This window comes from Melanerpes formicivorus, unplaced genomic scaffold (assembly GCF_026170545.1).
Source record: "Melanerpes formicivorus ecotype bairdi unplaced genomic scaffold, bMelFor1.0.p_v2 SCAF_19, whole genome shotgun sequence".
In the NCBI taxonomy this organism is placed as follows: Eukaryota; Metazoa; Chordata; class Aves; order Piciformes; family Picidae; genus Melanerpes; species Melanerpes formicivorus.
This window is the reverse complement of record NW_027142371.1, coordinates 5,506,453-5,526,743: the sequence shown is the minus strand read 5'-3', so window position 1 is coordinate 5,526,743 and position 20,291 is coordinate 5,506,453. Positions and strand designations below refer to the sequence as shown.

At 52.4% G+C, this 20,291-nt stretch overlaps 1 protein-coding gene across 2 annotated transcripts in view; it reads left to right on the top strand.

The window, feature by feature from the left end:
- B4GALT5 (beta-1,4-galactosyltransferase 5) overlaps window positions 1-20,291 on the top strand; it is a 53,928-nt gene that overhangs the window by 11,562 nt on the left and 22,075 nt on the right. Inside the window, exon 1 of one of the 2 annotated variants that reach the window (XM_068149892.1) lies at window positions 3,279-3,466. The exons of the other annotated variant lie outside the window; for it this stretch is intronic. Within the exon in view, the coding sequence (XP_068005993.1) occupies window positions 3,340-3,466 (127 nt within the window). The 5' untranslated portion in view covers window positions 3,279-3,339. Of the gene's footprint in view, window positions 1-3,278; window positions 3,467-20,291 lie in introns of those variants that run through there. 2 annotated transcript variants of the gene reach the window in all.

Sequence of the window (20,291 nt, the reverse complement as noted above, 5' to 3'; positions counted from 1 at the left end):
GCAATTCTTTTTACCTGGCTGCCTGCTCCTGTGTGAGGCTCTGCTGCCAACCCCTCTGGGCAGCACTCCCCAACCCTGTCTACTCCCCACTGGCCTCTGGAATATGTGGCACTACCTGTCAGAGATCTGAGACCTTGGGGTGCTTCCTGGGCAGCTGGGTTTGCTCCTTGCAGGGTGTGAGGCAACTTCTCGTCATCCTCTCCCACGGCTCACAGCACTCTGATGGCTGGGTTCAGGGTCCAAAATGCCAGACATTTGCCCAGCCTGACTGTGCCAGCATTCATCAGGAGCAAGCAATGACAGCTGCCAGGTTGGTCTCCCATTCACAGCACTTGAGCAACTGGGTTGTTGCCACTGTCAATATGCAGCGCCAACCTCTCCAGACAGCATGTGGTGCAACAGTATCCATGACCTCCCTCTGAGCACTGCACTCGCACTGGGGCACCCCTAAGCCATCAAAACAGAGCTGTCCCTCCAGTGATGCAGAATGCCTTTTTATGCAGAGACATGCTCTAAGGGTGCAGCTACATCTTCTTGTGAGTGTAGGTGCACTGGCAGGACCTGTCCCACCATTCCTGTTCATGGCCACGCACCAACAGACCTTATCTTCCCCTTCAGGCTGCTGGCAAAGCTGCTCACACAAGCACCACTGGTACACTAAACTCTGCAGAAAGTAGGACTTTGCTTATCTGCCCCATACTGAGAGGGCTGGAATAGGTGGTGCAGGTTGGAGCACAGCAGGTGCCAGGACTCCTTGGGCATGAGCCACCCACATGCTTTCTGCAACAGCCCAGCTTGGAAGTGGTCCCACCCTCAAGTCCTAACCTGGCCCTATGGAATCATCCAAGACTTTTAAATCTTTCTTCCTGATTTTGTTTTTGTTTTTTAATTGGAGGGAGAGTGGGTTTGGCTAGTGTCTCTAATCCCTTACCTGGGTTGCAGCAGAGAGTCAGAGCAGGGAGAAGAGGGGAAGATAGTAAGCATAAAAGAAGGGGGAAAGTGAAGTGGGGTGACTGTGGCTGAGCTGAGCCCTGGGACAGAGAGAGAGAGAGAGAAGAAAGGTGAGTCAGAGACAGGGCAGAGGGACAGGCATGTCCCAGCCTGGCTTCAGGGCTTCCCTGACTTCACTCCTCCATGACAGTCCCCATTGGCATGGCCAGGCCTGGGAGGGAGTTTCTGGGTGGCTCCTCCAGCAATGTCATTGCTAATTAAATATGTTCAAAAGGTTAGATTACTGGTTGCGACAATGCCTCTCACCTTTGACCATGTCTGCATCAAACAAATCACAAACCATGCAAGAGATATTCTTGAGTTTCCTTGCCCAAGGCATCCTTTTAGGAGTTGGATAAAAGTTATTTTGCCAACAGCAAATCCAGCCACCACTTGGCCATGCAATTCTGCTGGAATAATGTGGGCTCCCAGAAGTTAAAAGGGCTCAGGTGGCAGTGGAGTGGCAACCCTGGAAAACAAGAACTAGTACCAGTTTCCTTGTTCCTGAAGCTGATGCAGCACATGAAGTCTCCCCAAGGAAATCCCTGCTTTCCTCCTCAACCTCCTGGCTCTTGAGGATCCCCTGCCATCAAGATCCTTCTGTGCCATGGCACATTAAGAAAATTAGTACCTTACCTTTTAAAGAGAGATTTCCATGTTTCTGCTGATCTCTGCTCTTTTTTCACTTTATCTTCATTTCTAACAAGAGTATGTTTCTTGCCCATTTGTTGAATGTGGGCATTGTTTTCTTTATTAGCTCTTACTGCATCCAGGATGGAAAGGGAGCTAATCTTTCCTGAGATTACGGTGATACAGAGCTGTACCTGGAGAGCCCTTTATCCCATTGTCTGGCCTTGGGCTGATGTGGGACTGGTGCTGGGCACCCCCAGCCAGGCTGGGTCAGAAGTTTGAGTTGAGCAATGACTCTTTCCCTGCCAGGGAGAGGCTCACCCCTGGGATGTGGAGACAGTCAGGGACACAGCGGACACTTCCTGGCAGATGGTCTGTCACCACCTTCCACCCATTGACCGCGGGGATGCCGCTGCCTTTGTTGCCCACTTCAGGTGGAGGCAACTGGCCTCTGCCCCACACCTGGCGCAAAGCCCCACTTCCCACCGTGGTCCTGAGACCTGGACTTGGTTTGTTCAGCTCTATCTGTTGGTGAAACAAGGAATGACCTCTCCTTTTGTCCTCCCTTGAACAAAGTCTGAGTTGCACAGCTTGCAGAATCATAAATGAGGCCAAAAAAAAAAAAAATAAAGCAGCTTTGTGGGCTGGATTCTATGGGCTGCTCTGCAGCTACTTCTTCTGGCTCCACTGATGGGGATGGCTTTTCTCCTCTCCCATTTTTTTCATTTCCAGGCATCTCCATTTCTCCTTCCAACTCCTCCCACACATGACAGAGGGACTGCCCACAAACATGTGCAAAAATACTTAATTACTCTTTAAACGACTGGGCTGCTGGCTGCTGCCAGTGCTGATTATTGTGCCGACCGTGCTGACTTCGCCCCCTCTTCACTTCCACCCATCTGTGCCCATCACCTACTCCCAGGCTGTGCCTCTTCCCGTGCAATGTTTGGGGGGCACCCAGCACTTGTCCAAACAGAACCCTGCTGTCTGGTGGGCTGGGAGCTGGAGTGGGTTCAGCCCTTGTTCTCCTTATGCTGGGTGTCCCAGGTTCATTACCAGGTGTCTAAGGACCATGGCTGGGTGTCCAAGGACCTTTGCCTGATATCCCGAGGCCATCAGTGGTACCCCAGATCCATGGCTGGATGCCCTTATGTATTTGCTGGGTGCTCTAGGACCATGGTCGGGTGTCCTGAGGCCACTGCCAGGTGTGCCGGGGCCATCAGTGTAGTCCAAATCCATGGTTGGTTGCCCCTGGGTCATTGTCCAGTGTCCCACGGATGTCAGTGGTGCCCCACATCAGTGCCTGGGTGCCCTAATGTCATTGCTGGGGTGTTCCAGGACCATTGCTGGCCGTCCCAGAAGCACGACCGAGTGTCCCGAGGTCACAGCCCATCACGGCAGCAGCAGTGCTCAGGCCCATGACCGGTGATCCTGAGTCAGTGCCCGGTGTGCTGGGACCTACAGCGGTGCCCAGGTCAACGGCCGGGCGCACCCGGGCCACCGGGAGCGGGTCAGTCTCTGCTAGGAGTGCCTCAGCAGCGGCAGCACTTTCCAGCCGGTCCCCGCGACGCCCCGCCCCGCGCCTCCCGCCCCGCCCCGCCCATTCATGCGGCGGCACTGGGCGCGGGCGGCGGCTCGGAGCGGCCCCGGCGCGGCGCCTTCCGCCGGGCCTCGGCGCATGTGAGCGGCGGCAGCAGCGGCGGCGGCGGCGGATCGGCCATGCGGTGGCCCCGCGGCCCCCGCGGCGCCTGGCGGCTGCTGCCCCGGCGCTCGCTGCTGGCCGCGCTTTTCCTCTTCTCGCTCTCCTCCTCCTTTCTCTACTTCGTCTATGTGGCGCCGGGCATCGGTAAGCGGCGGGCCGAGGCCCGGGGCGCGGGGCGGGAGCACGCTGTTCTTGCACTAGAAACGCTGAGTAATCTGCTCCCGGCCGCATCGGGGGACCGCGGCATCCCCGGGGGACCGCGGCATCCCCGGCGGCCGCTGACTGGAGAGGGGCAGCCAGGGCCCGGCGCCCCTGGGCTGCGGCTTCGCGGTGCGCCGGGGCTCGGGACTGGGCAGCTCTACCTCGCCTCCCACCGGCACCGGGGAGAGCCCACAGCCGGGGTAGAGAGGCTTCCCCCGCAGGGTGTGTGGTGCCCGCTTGTGCCGCTCGGGGTGGACACACGGCGGGGTGGCGGTCCTCGCTGCGCGGAGGGGCCGCGGGAGGTAGCGGCCGCGCTGCCCGCGGTGCTGCCCCGGGCTGCTGGAGCCCGAGCGGTGCGGAGCCGAGCAGGGGGACAGCGAGCCTGCCGCCGGAGAGTTTGTTTTGAAGCCGTGGAGTGTTGTCCAAATGCTTGTGGTCTAAACTAGCTCTCTGGCGAAAATCCTGCTCTTTTTGTCAAGTGATGAGGAGTGCGTGCTTTAGGAAGAGAGCGGACACGTTCCCATCTCTTCCGAGGTGTGCTTCGCAGGGGGCTTGGAGGAGCCGCGTACCCAAGCGGCTGGCACCTATTGCTGGTGCCAGTGGGACTGTGCGCCCACCTTCTGTGAGATGCAGGCAGACTCGTGCCTCGGAAAGCAGCTGTTGTCTTCACAGGGTGTATCTCATTTCTGCAAGGAGCAGAAATGGTGCCAAAAATGTTCTGTTCGGAGAACCAGCCCAGCCTTTCCGCAAGCCTTGGCTCAGTCTGGCCTTTAGCTGAACTTCGGCAACTGTTTATTTCTGTTAAAAAAGCATTTCCAAAGAAATCTTGTAAATGAGTTTCTCCTTGAAATGTCATTGGTATTGCTCATGCCATTCCTGGTTTGGACATCCCAAGGAGACCTTTCTGTGCTTTTCAAGGTGACTTCTCTGGGTTTTCATTTACAGATGATGTCCAATGGCTGACACTGGTCTTTGGGAGCCTTTTCTGGGGCTAAGTAGGGGTTGACTGGTGTGTGAAGCCCTGCTCATGTCCTGGCCACAGCCCAAGTGAGGCTGCACATCCTAGGCCTCCTGGGCCAGGGTCCTGGTGTTCCAGGGCTTTGTTGTTGTGATGGGCAAGCCACTGAGCTCCTGGGCATGCTGCTGTCTTGCATCTGTTGGAGGCCAGTTTCACACTGGTGCCAATGGGTGGCATAGCCACTGCCTGCTCCCTCCATAAACAAAGCTCCTGACTTGTCTCATTCCTGTACTGCCATGGGGCCGGCAATCATTTGATCTGATGCATCTTGCAGCCCTTTGCAGGGCTGGCATGAAGGAAGCCTTCTCCAAGAGCTGTGGCCTGGCTGTGGACAGGCTTTCTCAGGCCCAGGGGAATGCACAGTATAAGAAAGAAACTCAAGGATGGTTTTGTGCCTTTATTGGAATAGTCTAATTAATTTTATGGTGCTTTTCTATGATCACCAGCCTAGAGGTGCTGGAGATGCTGCTGTAGGGTATAAATTGCTCTTCAAGACCAACACTTTGCCCAGGGGCCTTTTCTTATATGGACCTCTGCTAACACAGTCGTGTCCTACCCAAAGTTCTTGCTATCTGCCAAGATAGCAAGAGAAGGTAGAGAGGTGAAGGTGGTCTCTGTCCCCACCCACCCATGGATGTCAGTGATGTTCTGAGTCATCTCCCCATCAGGTGACAGAAGATTTGCTTCCCCTTCTTCTTCTTTTGGCTTTTTTTTTTAACTCCCTTTTTCAGCCAAAAAACCCAGCCCAGCATTCCCAGGGCAGTTGGTCTCATCCAGCTTGGAGGGAGTGTGTTTTCAGACCAGAGTGGTAAGGAGAAGCTTGGAAGAGAAGTGAGTGAGACAGGAGATGAGCAGAGCTGGGAATTAACAAATCAACCATGTGCTGTGTGGTGAAGAGATGCTGTCAGCCGGGTGTTCTTGGAGCCTTCAGCCTGCCCAGCACCGCCTTGTGTGGTGTGGTTGGGCTGGGCTGGTTTTCTCTAGCTGCTAAAGGGCCTGAAGAAGCCCCTGCCCTAAAACTGTCCCTTGCAGGATGTGTTGAAGAAACAGCTAAAGGAGGACTTGTATCTCATTAGCTAAACCACAGGCAGAAGAGTGATTAATCTATTCCTTGATTGCACCCTAATTTAAAAACATCCAAAGAAAAGATACCTGAAGCTGCAAGCAAGCTTGAGCTAGCAGGAGCCTGGGCCTGGAAGGATTTTCATCTGCTTGGTGCTGCAGGGAAGGGGTTCCTACAGCAAATCTCTGCTTGTGGGGGTCAGCAGCCAGTAGTGCCAGGGCTGGAGCCAGCCTGCCCTGCCTGGGCAGTGTCAGCCCCTCGGGGTTGGGAACAGCCCCACTGTGGGATGTCAGTGAAGATCTGAGCATCTCCATGGCAGTGTACTGTCACTGATGGAGGGCAGAGCTAGGCTGAGCCTGTCTTCAAGACCCTCTTTGGAGGTGGGAGATGGTGAGGGGAAAAATTTCATTGGTGTTGCCAAGGCTTGTTGTATTTGAGCAGTTGTGTGCTAGTATTAGAAGAAAACTGGGACAGTTGCACTTCTGGGTGCTGTCTCAGCACATTGGTGTGGAGCTGGTGTGCTTGCTGGCTAGGAAACTGCTCCTGGTGCCCTTTGGAGACAGAGGAGGAGAGCCCAGCCCAGCCCAGGCTCTGGGTTGCCTGGCCCAGTGCTGGCTGGTTGCGTAGCTGGCTATTGTGTTGGCTCTTTGCAGCTTAGGTCATGCCAGCGTGCCCTTGGTCTGCTGGAGACGGAAATGCAGGAAGAAATTCATGTTTACTGTCAGCAAATTGCCACGCTTGGTACCCACTGAGAGCCCAGAGCCTTTGGGGCTTATGTTTGCGTTCTGCCCTGGTTTATGCGATGCCTGAGGTAGCTCCTCACTTCTGTCCTTCACCAAGGTTTCCTCCAATGAAACTGACATTTTCTTCTGTCCCCAAGTTTGTGCAGAGTGAGCCAATGTAAACAGCCAGTGCCACCTCATTCCCAGCACTCGCATCCAGAACCCATGTGTCCTCCTAACACACCACTCAAACAGTTTATATCCTTGGGCTCCCAAAGCCACCTTGGAAAGTAAATTGCCAGAGACAGAGCTGATGGCACAAATACAGAAAGCTCTCATTTTATTTGCTGTTGTTCCCTGGCGTCTGCTCGCTTTTGTCCCTGCGGTGGCTGGGGTGATGATGTGGGTCTGTCTCATGTAGCCATTGTGTGCTGGATGAGGCAGCCGATTGTTCTGCTTGGCGGTGAGCTGGGGCCGGGGCACGGCGGGGCTGGTGGAGAGGCAGTGGCTGGAAACTCCAGGAGTTGCCCTCGTATCTGCGCGGGTCCCCGCTGCCTGTCAGGGAAGCCCTGCGAGGCAGCAGGTACAGGGGCTATGCTTGCACAGGTCGGGACGTTGCCTTTGCTTGTTGCCTTGCTTGGAGATCTTGCGAGCAGTGGCAGAGTAGAGGATTGTGGGGCAGGCTGTGCTTTCGTTATGTGCAATTGCACTGACCTGGTCTTTGGAATAAGCAGAGTTTGGCAGGGGTTGAACTATTTTGTCCTGATCTGGAATCTTTTCACAAGGCACACTCCTGGCACTGAAGCTTTTGCCATCCCAGGACAACTGCTCTGTGAGCCCCTCACTTCTCCAGAGGGGCTGTGTAGAAAAGGGCTTGTCAGAGTTATCCTGTCAGTACCTGGACCCTGGTGTTGGTGCAAGGGTCCTCCTAGGAGCTAAGCTACAGTCTCTGAAAATGTCTTGTCTTGCTGGTTTTGTGCTCTGTTAACAGAGCCTGGGAAATCAAGGGAATTCCTTTCCTCAGCTGAAAACAGTAATGCTTTCACAAGCTGCTTGCACTGCAAGTTGCTATTTCATCTTGATAATTCTTGCTGCAATAGTAGGAATTTCTTAGACCTTGGACTTGGTCCTTGTGGAGAGGGTGGCTGCTGTGTGGCTGGGAGGAGGGGGACCAAAAGCCTCCCCTAATGCTTGGGTAGCTGCTCTTGGCTTTTTCCTTGGTGTCTCTCCAGATGTTGGAGCCTTGTTATTTTATTGTATTTTTTTAAGCTTAGACTTGCACAGGAGTCTTACTTGGTCAGATCTGATGTAGAAAAATAATGCAGGGAATGTAAATTACTGGGTGAGAGATTGTTACCTTTGTGAGAGCTGCAATTCACTTAGGCTTTACTTCCTCAAAACTTATCAGGAATTGCTCCTGACCGGTTGTACAGGACATGAGGTAGCAGTGTTAGCCCTGAATTAGATTTGTGGCACAAGAACTTGATTTTGATCAGGCAGGAGTGCTTTGAAATGCTGTTCCTTCATGCTGTGAGGATGGCAGAAGGGACGAGATGCCATCCCTGTCAGGATACTGGTGGCTAGCTCGTTTGAGGAGTAGAGTGGTGGGCTGTGTGGCCTTGGCTTGGGCAGGCAGAGTTTGGGTGCAGATGCCCTTTTGGGCTGGCAATTTTCTGAGAGGCTGGGCACTGCCTGAGCAGGGACAGAAGGTGAAGGTGCAGCTTGGAATTACAGAATGACTTTTGTGCTGTTGTGGTTCTGGATTTCATCTTCTAGGTCTTCCCTCTGCAGTGCAAGGGAGTGTGGTATTTTGCTATGAAACACTGTCACTGCTGCCCTCCTTCACTCTTCTCTCCTTGAAAGATCTGCCAAGCAGCATTTCACATCCTAAGGAAGGAAGAGCCCAGTTCCTCAGCATATCCCATTGCAGTTATTGGAACTGACAGTGACTAGGGATAGAAATCCTCAAGTGAGTGTTCCTCCATACAAGAACTTGAGTTCAGGATGTCCTGTGCCATGTGTGGAAGGAGACTGGTGGTGGTTGTGGGAAATAGCTCCTGTGGTAGTACCACTTTCCTCCAGCACTGAATCCCTAAAGGGCATGTGCAAGCAGTAGAATGGCTGAAGCTGTGCCTGCAAGAGTTGCTTCTGTGCAAACAAGGTGCTGGTGATGCCAAGGCCTTGGTTGGAGACCACCTTTTGATCAAGGCTAACGAATCACAAGGTTTCTTTGGGGACAGTTGCATTAGTAAGTTTTCTTCACCTGTAAGCACCCATGTTGTCTGTCAGGCACATCTGGTTTGGGTTATTTTGCTGGTGGCTTGCTGAGTGTTGCAACTGCAGAGAACGTGTGAAGAGTTCAGGTTTCATCTGTCTGTCTCGGAAAGGTCTGGCTTGTGGAAGCTGAGCAGGTCCCCAAAGCTTCGAGGTACCAGTTCATTCCTGCAAATTAAATACTTCAAAACCTCAGTGGTCTGCAATGGACCAAAACTCAAAGCAAAACCGTTGATGATGAGAGCCCCGACCTCTGGGACACCTGATCTTCATGGGCCTGGGAGGCCATGGAAAGCCAGGGCTTCAGGAGGTGCTTGGGCACATCATGTGGCTGCTGTTTCTGGTGGAGATAAGGGCTCTGACATTGCTGCTTTGTTTCTTGGGCTGATCATCTGCCCCTTTTCCAGGTGGACTCATTAATTGCATTAACTCGGGCAGCATCTGCTCTGCAGGGTATGATGAACACCCTAGGGGAATGGAGATGAGCAGTGTGGGGAGCTCTATGTTTACACTTGTTCTTATTTGAATGCTGTTACTCTTGGTGGATTTTAATATGGAAACAGTGCATAGAGTGCTTAGTTTTATTGGGACTTCTGGGGAGCCTCACACAGGTGACACCGGTGGTGCTGGCTGATGCGTTGTTGGCTGGGTAAGGCTCTGCAGAGCCCTCTGATCTCCCTGTGCCAGCACTGAGGGATGCACAGCCTTGAAGAGAAACTGATGGGGAGCTCTACAGAGCCAGAAAATCTTTCCCTGAACAGCTTTATTTTTAAAGCATCATTGTTACAATATAATGTGTGCTTCCTTTGACAAAACCTTTGCTGGGTTATTTTAGTAATGTTTCTTTTCATACTGTCTTTTTCTCTTCCTTCTTTGCATTTGGAGTATTGTTCTGACCATGATTTGTCTGACAGCATTTTGAACACTGGTGCATTAGGATGGTTGGTGTGCATTTGGTTGGCTTTTTTGGCACCTGCTGTAAGTACTGTGGGTATTAGTCCTGTCCTGAGAGAGGGAGCAGAAAATGTCTGGTGGACTGTGCTGTCGACATGCAAAAAAACCCCCAGCCCAACTCAGACATTTTTGAGAGATGTTTGTGGGTGTGGGTTTAGGGTTTTTTTGGAGAGTGTGAAATGGAGAGTGTTAAAAAGGCCAGGGCTCTTAGCCTTAATCCAGAACTGCTATTATTTTGAAAGGCAAGGTGGAAGGAAAAGCTGAGGGGTGATGTCAGTGCCTGGCAGGAAAACCTCTCTTGGCCATCCTCATCTGCTGCTTGGAAGGGTCCCAGGGGTGACAGAGGGACAGCAAGTGTGACCTCCATCCTGGTGAGAAGCATCCTTGTGGATGCAGCAGTGCTGTGGAGCGTGGTGGTGCCCTTTTCCCATTGCAAAAATAGTTTTCTGGGACTTGCTGATCTTGTCCAAAGAAAGTGAAGGAGCTGTGTCTGGGAGGCAGCTTTGGAGGGGTCCCTTGTGCTCTCTGGTCGCTGCAGCTGTTTTGTATGAAGCCACAAGCTTTAGTACATCTTGAGACTTTGTTTTTCTAAGGCATATAATTATTACGTCAGGGAGCAAGAAGCTCAGTTTGAGCTCCTGCCTCATTCCTGGTTACATGGGGCTGATGAGGAGGTTTGTTTGAATGCTTGTGACTACACTGTGTGAGACTTACTTATTTCTAGATTTTTGGTTTTGAGGTACAAAGCCAATGGGCTCATCCCTTTACAAGCCTGTTGTGTGTTGCATCCCCTGGATGACACAAATCCCTCCAAAGTACTCATCCTGGGGCCCCTCTGAAGATGCTGTGGGGGTGCTGCCCAGTGCCCCTTGCATCTGAGAGAACCCTGGCCCCCTGGCACTTGCTGCAGGGATGTGGCTGCCTCCAGGGGATGTGAGTTCAAATAGGACTGTGGTTGTGCCTCAGTTTCTGAGCTCTGTGGTAGCTTGCTGTGTTAGAAAGTTGCTGCTCTTCTGCCTGATGAGCAGGTACCTGTCTGTGTGATGCTTGCCTGAGCTGTGTGCTCCCAGCCCGTGCCTGCAAAGCTGTTCCCTCCCTGTGCCTTTCTGATTTGAAAGGTAAAGCTTGGGAATCTTTCCTCTATGGAGGATGCCACTGCACGTGTAATGGAAGAAAACAAATCCAGGCAAAACACCACCCTGCACAGCTGTGAGTTGGACTATGGCATAAGCAGTCTTCCGCCAGTGTTTGCATATCTAGGGAGTTTTATGGCACAATAATGGATCTGGTTTACTTGAATGCTGTTGCCATACAAACAATCAAAGGAACCTCTCGAATCCTGGCGCTGCATTCACCACCTCCTTTGCTTTGGAGAAGCTGGGGACCAAGCTGTGCTGAAACTTTAAATATGCTGACATGCTGCCAAAAGGCTCCTGCACCAGGATCAGAGGGTTACCCTGTAATGAGGAGGACAAGCTGGCAAAGGTCTGTGTGGTGCTTGCAACAGAGGAGCACACGCTCGTCACTCCTGGTGTCTCCCCTCAGCCAGCAGGCTGGGAGAGGCTGCCTCTTGAACAAGGATTTTGGATGCAAAGTGGTGAAGATGGCTGCACGAATTCTCTCCTATATAAAGTGCCTCTAAACCCCATACCGAATAGGAGAGGAAAGCAAACACTGCAGTGCACCAGGCAGTTTAGTGCTACCTGATATATTTTGATTTTCCTCACCTAGTTGGCAGGAAAAGGAAAGCCATTCAGTGCAGTTCCTGCTTTTTGTGCCCTCTGTCTGCGTCAGCGCTGGCAGGAGGCTGCAGGCTGTGGCACCTTGTGCAATGGCTGCTCTTGCTTAAAACACCCAGCCAGGTGGCTGGGGGCTGTGTGGCATGGGAAGCAAAGTGGGGAAGCTGCTGGGAGCTGGGAATTGATGCATGGACCAGCCAGTAGATAAAGCAGCTGAGATGGCTGTGTTCCACGGCAGGAAAGCCCAGAGCTGTCATAGCTTGAAACAAGTGTGGGCCACGCTCAAGGCGTGCAGTGTTTTCTGCACTAGGGCTGCAGCAACCTGCATTCAGGGAGAAAATGGTGGAGGTTTAAATTCCTGTGGCAAAAGTGGGGTTCCTTGGAGCAGGAGGGCTACAGGGTGGCACCTGTCTGCAGCAGCCCTGCAAGCGCAGCCGAGCCGGCTCCCGCGGGAGCGTGAAACGCTTCCACACATGCAGCTCACTCTTACTCCGCAGTCATATTTTTTTTCCCCCTCAGTGTTTTTCCAACTCATGTCTTGCTGCCAGAGTCCATATTAATAATGCATGACTTTTTTTTTTCTTTCTTTCTTTCTTTTTTTTTTTTTTTTTTAATGGTGTTTCCTTCCCAGCATCCCTTTCAGCTGCTGAGTCAGAGAAGATTGTTATAGCAGCAACCTCTGAAGTGGTGAAATGCCCCTGCAATGCTCAACTGCTGTCATTTATCATCCTGGCTCCTCTGCGGGCAGCCCTTTCCCTTGCCCAGCGCTGGGTGAGGATACTAATGCCAAAAGCCTGATTCCTGCTGCACCGGCTGGTGACTGGCGAGATCTGCTCCACTGAGCCTTCCTGGGTAGTGTTTGACTAAAGCAGATACCGCCTTTGCTGGGTTTTGGGTTTGAAATCCTGTGAAGTTGGTTTTTTTTTTTCCCCCCCCTGAGACTGCTTTGGGATTGTGGCCAAGATTTGTTTTTTCTTCCCTCCCCCCCCCCCCCCATTCTCCTTACTAATTCTTGAATCAATTCCTTTCCTCCTTCCCTGCACTCCTCCCGAGATCTGTGCCTGGGCTTTTTAAGGTAATTGATATGACAGAAGCCACATAACGTGTTAACATGGTTAAATTAACTTAAAATCCTTCCAGTGGCTGTTGAAACGTGCCTGGCTGCTATGGGAAGCCTAGAAGCTGCTTAATGCAGCGTGGAACAGGGATTTGCAGGGCTCCTGCCTTTGGGTTGGGATCAAGCCCTGGAGAGTCACCTCCCTGCAGAGTTGGGTCTGAAACCTGGAGGGAAATAAGGAGCAATAGTGCTTTTCAGGGAATTTGTCTTCTAGTGACTCAAATAATAAATATGCCAGAATCTGAGGGAGCAGATCTCTCTTGTCCTACATATGAGTGTGACTTTTTTTGTTTGGGTGGAAGTGGCTGCAGGGAGAATCACTGGTGGGGAGCAGGGTCACAGAGCCTCAAACTGGTAAGGAGGATCCTTGGGCCTGGGAAACAGCATCCCCATAGTCTTCTGCCACAGTGTATTTTAAAAGACTCTCCTGCAAATTTATAGAGTTGCCCAAGAGCCAAGCAGGAGAGGAGCAGGGCTCACCTGGAGAAGAAAGTTGTTTCCTTTTTTTTCTCAAACTGCCTCATTCCCATGTCCTGCTGTTGGGGTGGCACAGCATGTGTGCACTTGGGCTGGCGTCTCTGCTGGGAAGTGCAGACGATGGAGAGAGGCAGCCTGGGACCTGGGAGGGCAGTGGTGGTGTCCTTCCTTGTCACAGCTGGTTAGAGCTGCTGACCAGATGGTGGTCTCACCCTTGGGAGCGGAGTGTGCATGTGAGGCTGATCCTGGCTGCCCACCTCCATCTTGGCCAAAGCCAGTCTGACCCTGGCTGCCCACCTCCACCTCACCCAATGCCAGGCTGTTGCCTGTCCAGCAGAGGGAATATCTGTCTTTGGCATGGCATGCTTCCCTCTCAGCACACAGGCCTTTCTGCTAAGGCTCTACAAACACTGTGCTACTGATTCATTCCTCCTGAGGAAGGGGAGCCATGGCCAATATGTTATGAAATTCCCCCAAAGCTGCAGTGTATCCTCCTTCCACCCTGCAGCCTGGCTCCTTTGCTCAGGGTCAGTGATTTCTCTCGCTGTGGATTGATTTAGGGCTTTGCTGTTTCTCAGGTGCTCACTGCCCTGGCCACAGGGCCAGCCTGGAAGTACCATCTCTGTGCCCTCTGGGCAAGCTTTCTGTGGATGGCTTTTGCCTGTTACAGGATGAAGCTTTGCAGAAGGATCTCCTGGAGCTCTGTGCCTTGAATCCATACAGGCTTGCCAGAGTGGTGGTGGCAAGAAGTTGCCTTCTTGCTGCAACAGGCAGCTGCCCCAGTGCTTCTGCCTGCACTCAAGGGGCACCTTCACACTGTAGGCACCCTGCTTGCCTGGCAGCAAAACACCACCACCACCCACAACAGCGAGACGAGCGACTTGCTTCTCGGCTAACAAGATTTAGGTGGATTATGCTCTGTATTTAATCAAGGGCTAAGCTCATTGCCTTATTTGAAATGGATCAAAGCCCTTGGAAATGCCAGCCTGGAGACCAGCTACAGAGTGAGAATATTACTCAGCTTATGTGTGGTGAGGCTTGCTTTCGAAGAAGCTTGGTAGTTTAGCAGGCATGCATTTGGACCTGAACAGGGACAAGGTGGAAGTCTGAAGCTGTGAGGAGCTAGAAGCATGCAAATGTTCATTCAGCATCCCAGAGGATTTGGGGGCAAAAAGGCTTCCTTCTCTAGCTTTCTTTGCAACAGTCTTTCCTTGCTGGCAGGTAGGGGAGGTGCTCTGGCCTTTGGCAGTCAGGCTTTCACCTCCTAGAAAAGCAGATGTGTCGTCTTCTCTGTGGGCATAGGTGGCTCTGCAGCAGGGACCAGATTCTCCAGTGCCTTCACAAGGAGCCCCACATACCCTTTCAGTGGCCATCAGCAGTGCTGGAATTCATAAGGATCTCATCTCACTTTTTCCTCTTCCCCACAGCAGTGTTGCACTGGCACCCTGTGGAATTTGGCTGTGACAATAAAGAAGCCCATGCTTGGTTGCAGAGGAATAAAGCAGATGATGAGCTTGCTGCTCTTCTTCCCTAGAGAAGATAGCTCCTTTCTCTGGTGCTTGCTGTGGGTAGGAGCCCAAGTCTTGCAGCAAGAACAGCTCTCCTATTTCACAGGGTAGCAGGTTGTCAGCTGTGGGACTCCAGCTTGACTTGGTAGCAGCAGGCACAGCCTTGCCTGCAGCTCGTCCTGCTGTGGGGCGAGGAGGGGTCTGGCACTCTGCCTGCACCCTGACCTGGCCCCAGAAGCGAAGCATGGGGTGAGAGGGGACCGGGGGTAGATGTGCAGCAGACCACCTGTGTGCCCAGGCAGGTGGAAGGAGCCGTTGCCGTAAGCAGATACTGAGGCAAGTTCAAATGACTTTCCACTTAAGAGCTGAGCATGCACAATGGGTAACTCAGCCCAATGTCCACCTGGGGATGTGCTTTGCCAGGGTCTGCCTGCAGTGATAGGGCAAGGGTGTCCAGGGTGCACAGCTGTCTCCTTCCTTCAAGTTCAGGGGCATTTTGCTGTGAGAGGTGTTGGTGCTTGTGGGTGCCCTGTCCCCATGTCTGCGGTCAGCATGTTGTGAGCATGCTCTGTGCTACTTCACTGCTGTGTGACAAGCTGTCCCAGCTGAGCAGGACAAGCTGTTAAAATACACCAGCTATCCAAACCACCTTTTCTCTTCCTCAAGAAGTGAAGTTTATTCCAGTAACTGCCTTCCATCTCACCACCATTTGACATAAAGAGGGCAGCTGCAGCTGCTCCATGGACATGACTGTTGGCACTGCCTGCAGAACAGAAAATACCCTGACCAAATGGCTTGTCTGGAGGAGTCTGCTGGAGGACAGATAATGGTGACTTCTGCTTTGAGGTGAACCAACCTGTGCAGTTATCAGGCCATGGGTTGCTGCTCCTTCCCCTTCACTTAAAGCAGTGATGCTGGAGCTTTGCAAACATCTCTCCCCTTGGATTCTCAGACCTTCTGGTGGTTTTGCCTCACTGTGTGCTGCTGCAGAGAGAACCTTGGAGTAAATGCAGGGAGATAAATTCAGCTGTGTCCTTCCCACCTGTGCCGCAGGCATGAGTCTCCCTGGCTGCCCCATTTCTCTTGCCTGTGGCATGAGCCTTTGTGTGGTACTGGCCCAGCTTCTTGTGACAGCTGCATGCAAAGTGTCCCCATGTTTAATTTATTGCTTATCAAACCAGCAGATGAGACTTTGCCTTGGTTCTCCTCCAGCCCACGCCCATTATGTGTCCTCCTGCCCTAACTTGCATTTGTAATTACAGACATGGATTGGTCAAGCTTCTTTTTGTGTTCCAGAGGCCTCAGCAGACTTGCTAGCTTGCAATCATCCTTCAGTGCTGGCTTTCTGGTATCTTGGGTCATATCAAATGGTCTTACAGTTCCTAGGCTGCAGCACTGGGATGTCTGCTGGTACTTGGCCCTGCTGAACAGCTCCAGGTTGCTAGTTCTGTGCATTGGGTTGGGAAGGTCCAGAGGGCCGGAGCAGATGGAGAGCTGTGCTGGGGGGATGGGGAGGGTGCACTGTCCTGCTTCAGGGCACTCGAATTTAACCCTGCTGTCACCCAGTTCCAAAAGAGAAAACACCAGTCACCACAGGCATTGTACACAGGAATTGTCAGCTTTGCTGCTGCACTGCAGAAAGCTGGGAGCAAAGCAGGGCTCGTGGTGAGTGCTGACTCCAAACCTTTCCCCCTCCCCGTGCTGCTCCCCCCAGCTGCCTCCCCCTCTGTGTGTGAGGCACTGAATCTCTGTCTGGAAATCCCCCCAGTTGCAGGATGTTGCTGAACAGCAACAGTGTCTTCATAGGGCTGTGTCTGCAGAGCACTGCCAAGGGCTCGACTGCACAGAGGGTGAGGGAGCAGAGGAGGGTGGTGGTTAGCTGTAATACCCTGGAAAAGCAAACACAACCTGGATAAATTGGGTAACTTGAGTGGATAAATCAGTGTCATCTAAAATATTGTTATCTGGTGTGGAGGGAAGGGCTGCTGCCTTGGCCAGGAGGAGGAGGGGGAGGGATGGGCTGTTGCATTGTTGTGGGCTGGTACCATGCTCAGTGGGTTGGAGGGGCTGTTGTGGACAGGGTCCATGGGATGCTTGTTTGGCTCCTTCCCCACAGCCCCTTGGGCTGCTCTGGCCCACAGGGAGTCCTGCCCTTGCCACCTACTTAGTTCCTCCCAGGTGCTCCCAAACCTGGGGGTGTCTGCAATAGCCAGCCCTGCCTGTTTGAAGTGAAAGGATGTTTTCAGAGGGAGAGGAGAAGGTTATTAAGCCTCTGCTGAAGCTGCATTTGCTTCTAGCTGTCCTGTATAGAGCTCTCCTAGTACTTGGCAAGGCAGCACCATGCTGCCCAAACCCACCCTGGCCCCAAACCCACTGGGGAGCTTCTCTGGTGCATCTTCATGAGATGCATGTTGAGACATATGGTGGTTTGGTGTGGTATTTTTAGGATGCAAAGGAGATGAGGCATCCTCAAGACCTAAAAACACTCTTGATGCACTTGTGAGTTTAGCTTCCCACTAGCTACATGGGGGATGGAAGCCAAGGAGACCTTAAATGAGAGCTGGGTGTGAGAGGGGACAGAAATCAGAAGCTGATACCTCTGAACTCTGTGTACAATCCTGGGGAGTTGCTTGGGGAAGGGCAGGGAAGCTCATGCCAGTATCACAAAGACTTCTCTGTTTCTGAAAGCCCAGGACAGGGAGATGCCACAGGGACTGGCACTGCCCTGGTGCAGGAGGTGGCCAATGTTTGCTTCTTGCAGTCATTTTTCTGAGCCATCCCACCCTCCCTGTTTGCAAGCTGAGCATCCCTGTGGTCTGCAGTGTCTCACTCTGCCTCTCCCTGGGGTTTGGTTGTGCAGGAGGGTGCCAGTGTGCTCCCAGCTGTCCCAGAGCTCACCCTTGTGCTGTAGTGGCAAAGCACCAAGCTACTTCCTGGTTCTGGCTCTCGTTCTGCCTTGCTTGTGCCTCCCCAGGTCCTACTTGCAGGCCAGGTCCTACTTGCAGGCTTTGGTAGAGGCTAGAACAGGCTTTGGGTGCTGTACCTGTGCTAGCCACCATCCCCAACCCCCCCCACCTCCTGAAGGATTTCTGGAGCTGCTGTATCTAAACCCTGCTCCTGATCCCAAACCAAGGGATGTGCCTGCCTGTTGGCAAGTGAGGAGGAGAATTATTTCTAAGTGCAGCTGCTCTATCCTAAGAAATTTGTGCAGTGGGCAAGCTGGGCATGGCAGGGGTCCTGCATGGCATCTGCACAGGACTGCAGCGGACTGCTCAAGCTGGCCAGTGCTGGCTTCTCCTTCCCAGCATGTTTATCTTTTCCAAGGTAGCTGAATGTCTGCCTCTTGTTTGCAGAGCTTGTCTGCTGGGCGCAGGCAGGCTGGAATTGATCAGTTTATTTTTTTGCTCCTATCGGTGCTCAAGATCCCTCAGTCAACACACAGCTCCTTAAGAAACTTCATCTGCTGCTGTGTGTGAGAGACTTAAAGGTGTTTCTGTGGGGGAGTGGAATGAAGGGGCTCCCTGATGTGCCTCCCATGTGTGCTTGTCCATCTCCAGGGCTTGTGAGGTGGGGTGATACGGCAGAATTTCAGCTGGGATGTCCCCAGGAGATTGCAGAGCCACCACAAAGACTGGGCTGCTGCCCAGCGGCAGAAGGCAGCAGTGATGGTTGCCTCCTGCCTATGGTGGGACAGGCAGGGCACTGTGTGCTGCTGGGAGGCTGTGGGCAGCCAGGCTCAGCACTCCACCCCCACAGCCTGCCCATGGACAGCCTGCTCTGCTGAACTTGCATTGGGTTTTCCCCGTTTGTATAAACCAAACAAAACCTGGTGAGCAGAGAGTCTCAAGCTGCGCCACAGTCTCAAGCTGCGCTGGGGAAGGTTTAGACTCGAGGTGAGGAGAAAGTTCTTCACCGAGTTGTTCGTCATTGGAATGTGCTGCCCAGGGAGGTGGTGGAGTCACCATCCCTGGAGGTGTTCAAGAGGAGATTGGACGTGGCACCTGGTGCCATGGTCTAGTCATGAGGTCTGTGTTGACAGGTTGGACTCGATGATCCTCGAGGTCTCTTCCAACCTTAGTGATACTGTGATACTGTGAGTCTGGTAGCTGCAGGCTTCCTGTTCCCACTGGTGATGTCCCCATTGCCCTGTGCTGGATCCTGACCTCTGGTTACAGCATGGGGCTGTGGATGCTCTTATCCCTTGCTGAGCTCACTCACTCAACAGCCTTGTTTCTGCTTATCTGGGATTAATGTATAACTTACTGGTGGTGTATTAGAGAAGCAAAGCTCTGCCAGCATGCTGCTTGTGGTGAAGGGCAGTGTGAGTCTGGTTTCTGATACCAGGGCACTTTGTCTCCTTCCTGTGATAAGGTTTAGGGGTTTTGTACAGCCAGTGCCAGGGTGGCAGTGCTGTTAATCAGTGTTTGCCATGGTTGGGCAGGAGGGACAAATCAACAGAGGAAGGAGAGAAGGGTGATCCTGGGGGTGCATGGCAAGCCCCAGGGTCTGGTACCAAAGTCCATGGCAGAGATCTGTGGTGAGGAATGAGGAAGGAAAAGCTTTTCCCTTGCTCCCTATTCAGGGCATCCCAACCAGACTCTCATACCGTTGCTTTTCTGCTGACGCACAGGAAGGCATCCCACAGGCTGTGATGTGATTTGTAGTCTCTTAGTTAAGTGCTAAGTAAGTTCATAGAGGGATGAATTATTCCCAATGAAGTTATTCCCTGCTCTGATAATGGAATTGGTTAACTTGCAGCAGCTGTATTACACTTGTTTGGCAGGTGGGGGAGAGCCATATTTAAAATGTTAGGTATTCCAAAGCTACATAGCTTACAGCAAAGCTAATAAATGTCTGAGGGCATCAGAGTTCTTACAAAACCCTGTAGGTAATGGTCTGTGTGTTGGAACGTTAAAGTTGCAGCCTTTATCTGATAGCTGTTTTTTTGGTGTGTGTTCTAGAAAAACACAGCAACTGCACTGACTGTTTGCAGCTCAGTCTTTAATTATTGCAGACAAAACCAACTGTAATCTTGCTGCAGAGGCCAAGCTGCTGTGGATCTTAATGGCACTGTACGGTGGAAGTACCCTTGGCAGGGAGCTCCAAGCTGCTGCCTTCTGAAGTCTTGGACAACAATAACCCCATGTGATTGAAGAATTTCAGCTTGGAGAATTTTTTTGGAGTTGAAAGGGCTGACGAGAGCTCTCCAGCAGAGGAGCCAAGCTGTTTGGTAGTGTGGAGGTGGGGCTGTGGCAATGCTCCTGCCCTGGCTGCTGAAGCAGCTGGTTTCCCAGGAGCTGGAAATACATGGAAAAGAAACCACGCAATGGGGACAGTCCTGGGGTATTTGCTACAGAGGGGTCTCGCTTTTCAGGTGCAGTCTACATGGTAAAATCAGGCATGCTGCAAAGCAGCCCTGATCCTTTCAGCACTGAAGCAGTTACAGGACACTGTTTTCAGTAGCAGGTCCTGCCTGCACTAGTGCAGTGCATGCTCTGAGCTTCTTAGCCCCAGTGTCTGGCCAGATGACAGCCTGCAGCTTCTAATGATGGACATTGCCCTGCTCATAGTAGTCAAGTAGTCATTGTGGTGCTTGAGTATTAACAGGGTAAACACTCTTGTGTGGGCTGAGAGTTGCAGTCTACAACCTGCCCTGTGGGGGTGATTCATGGATGTCCCCAACAGCACATCCTGCCCTTTTTGAGGTCAGAGGCATGAAGCAGCCAGCAGCTCGGCATGGCCTACCTGCCTTGGGTTTCACCATTCTGAGGCAAGAAGTGAGTCCTGTGGCATGTGTGCCTCACAGGCAAGCTAAGCAGGAAGCAGGACTTCCCTTTGGTAAGTTCTGTTTTTTTTTCTGAGACAAAGAAGATGCAAATAGGAGCTGCACCATGCC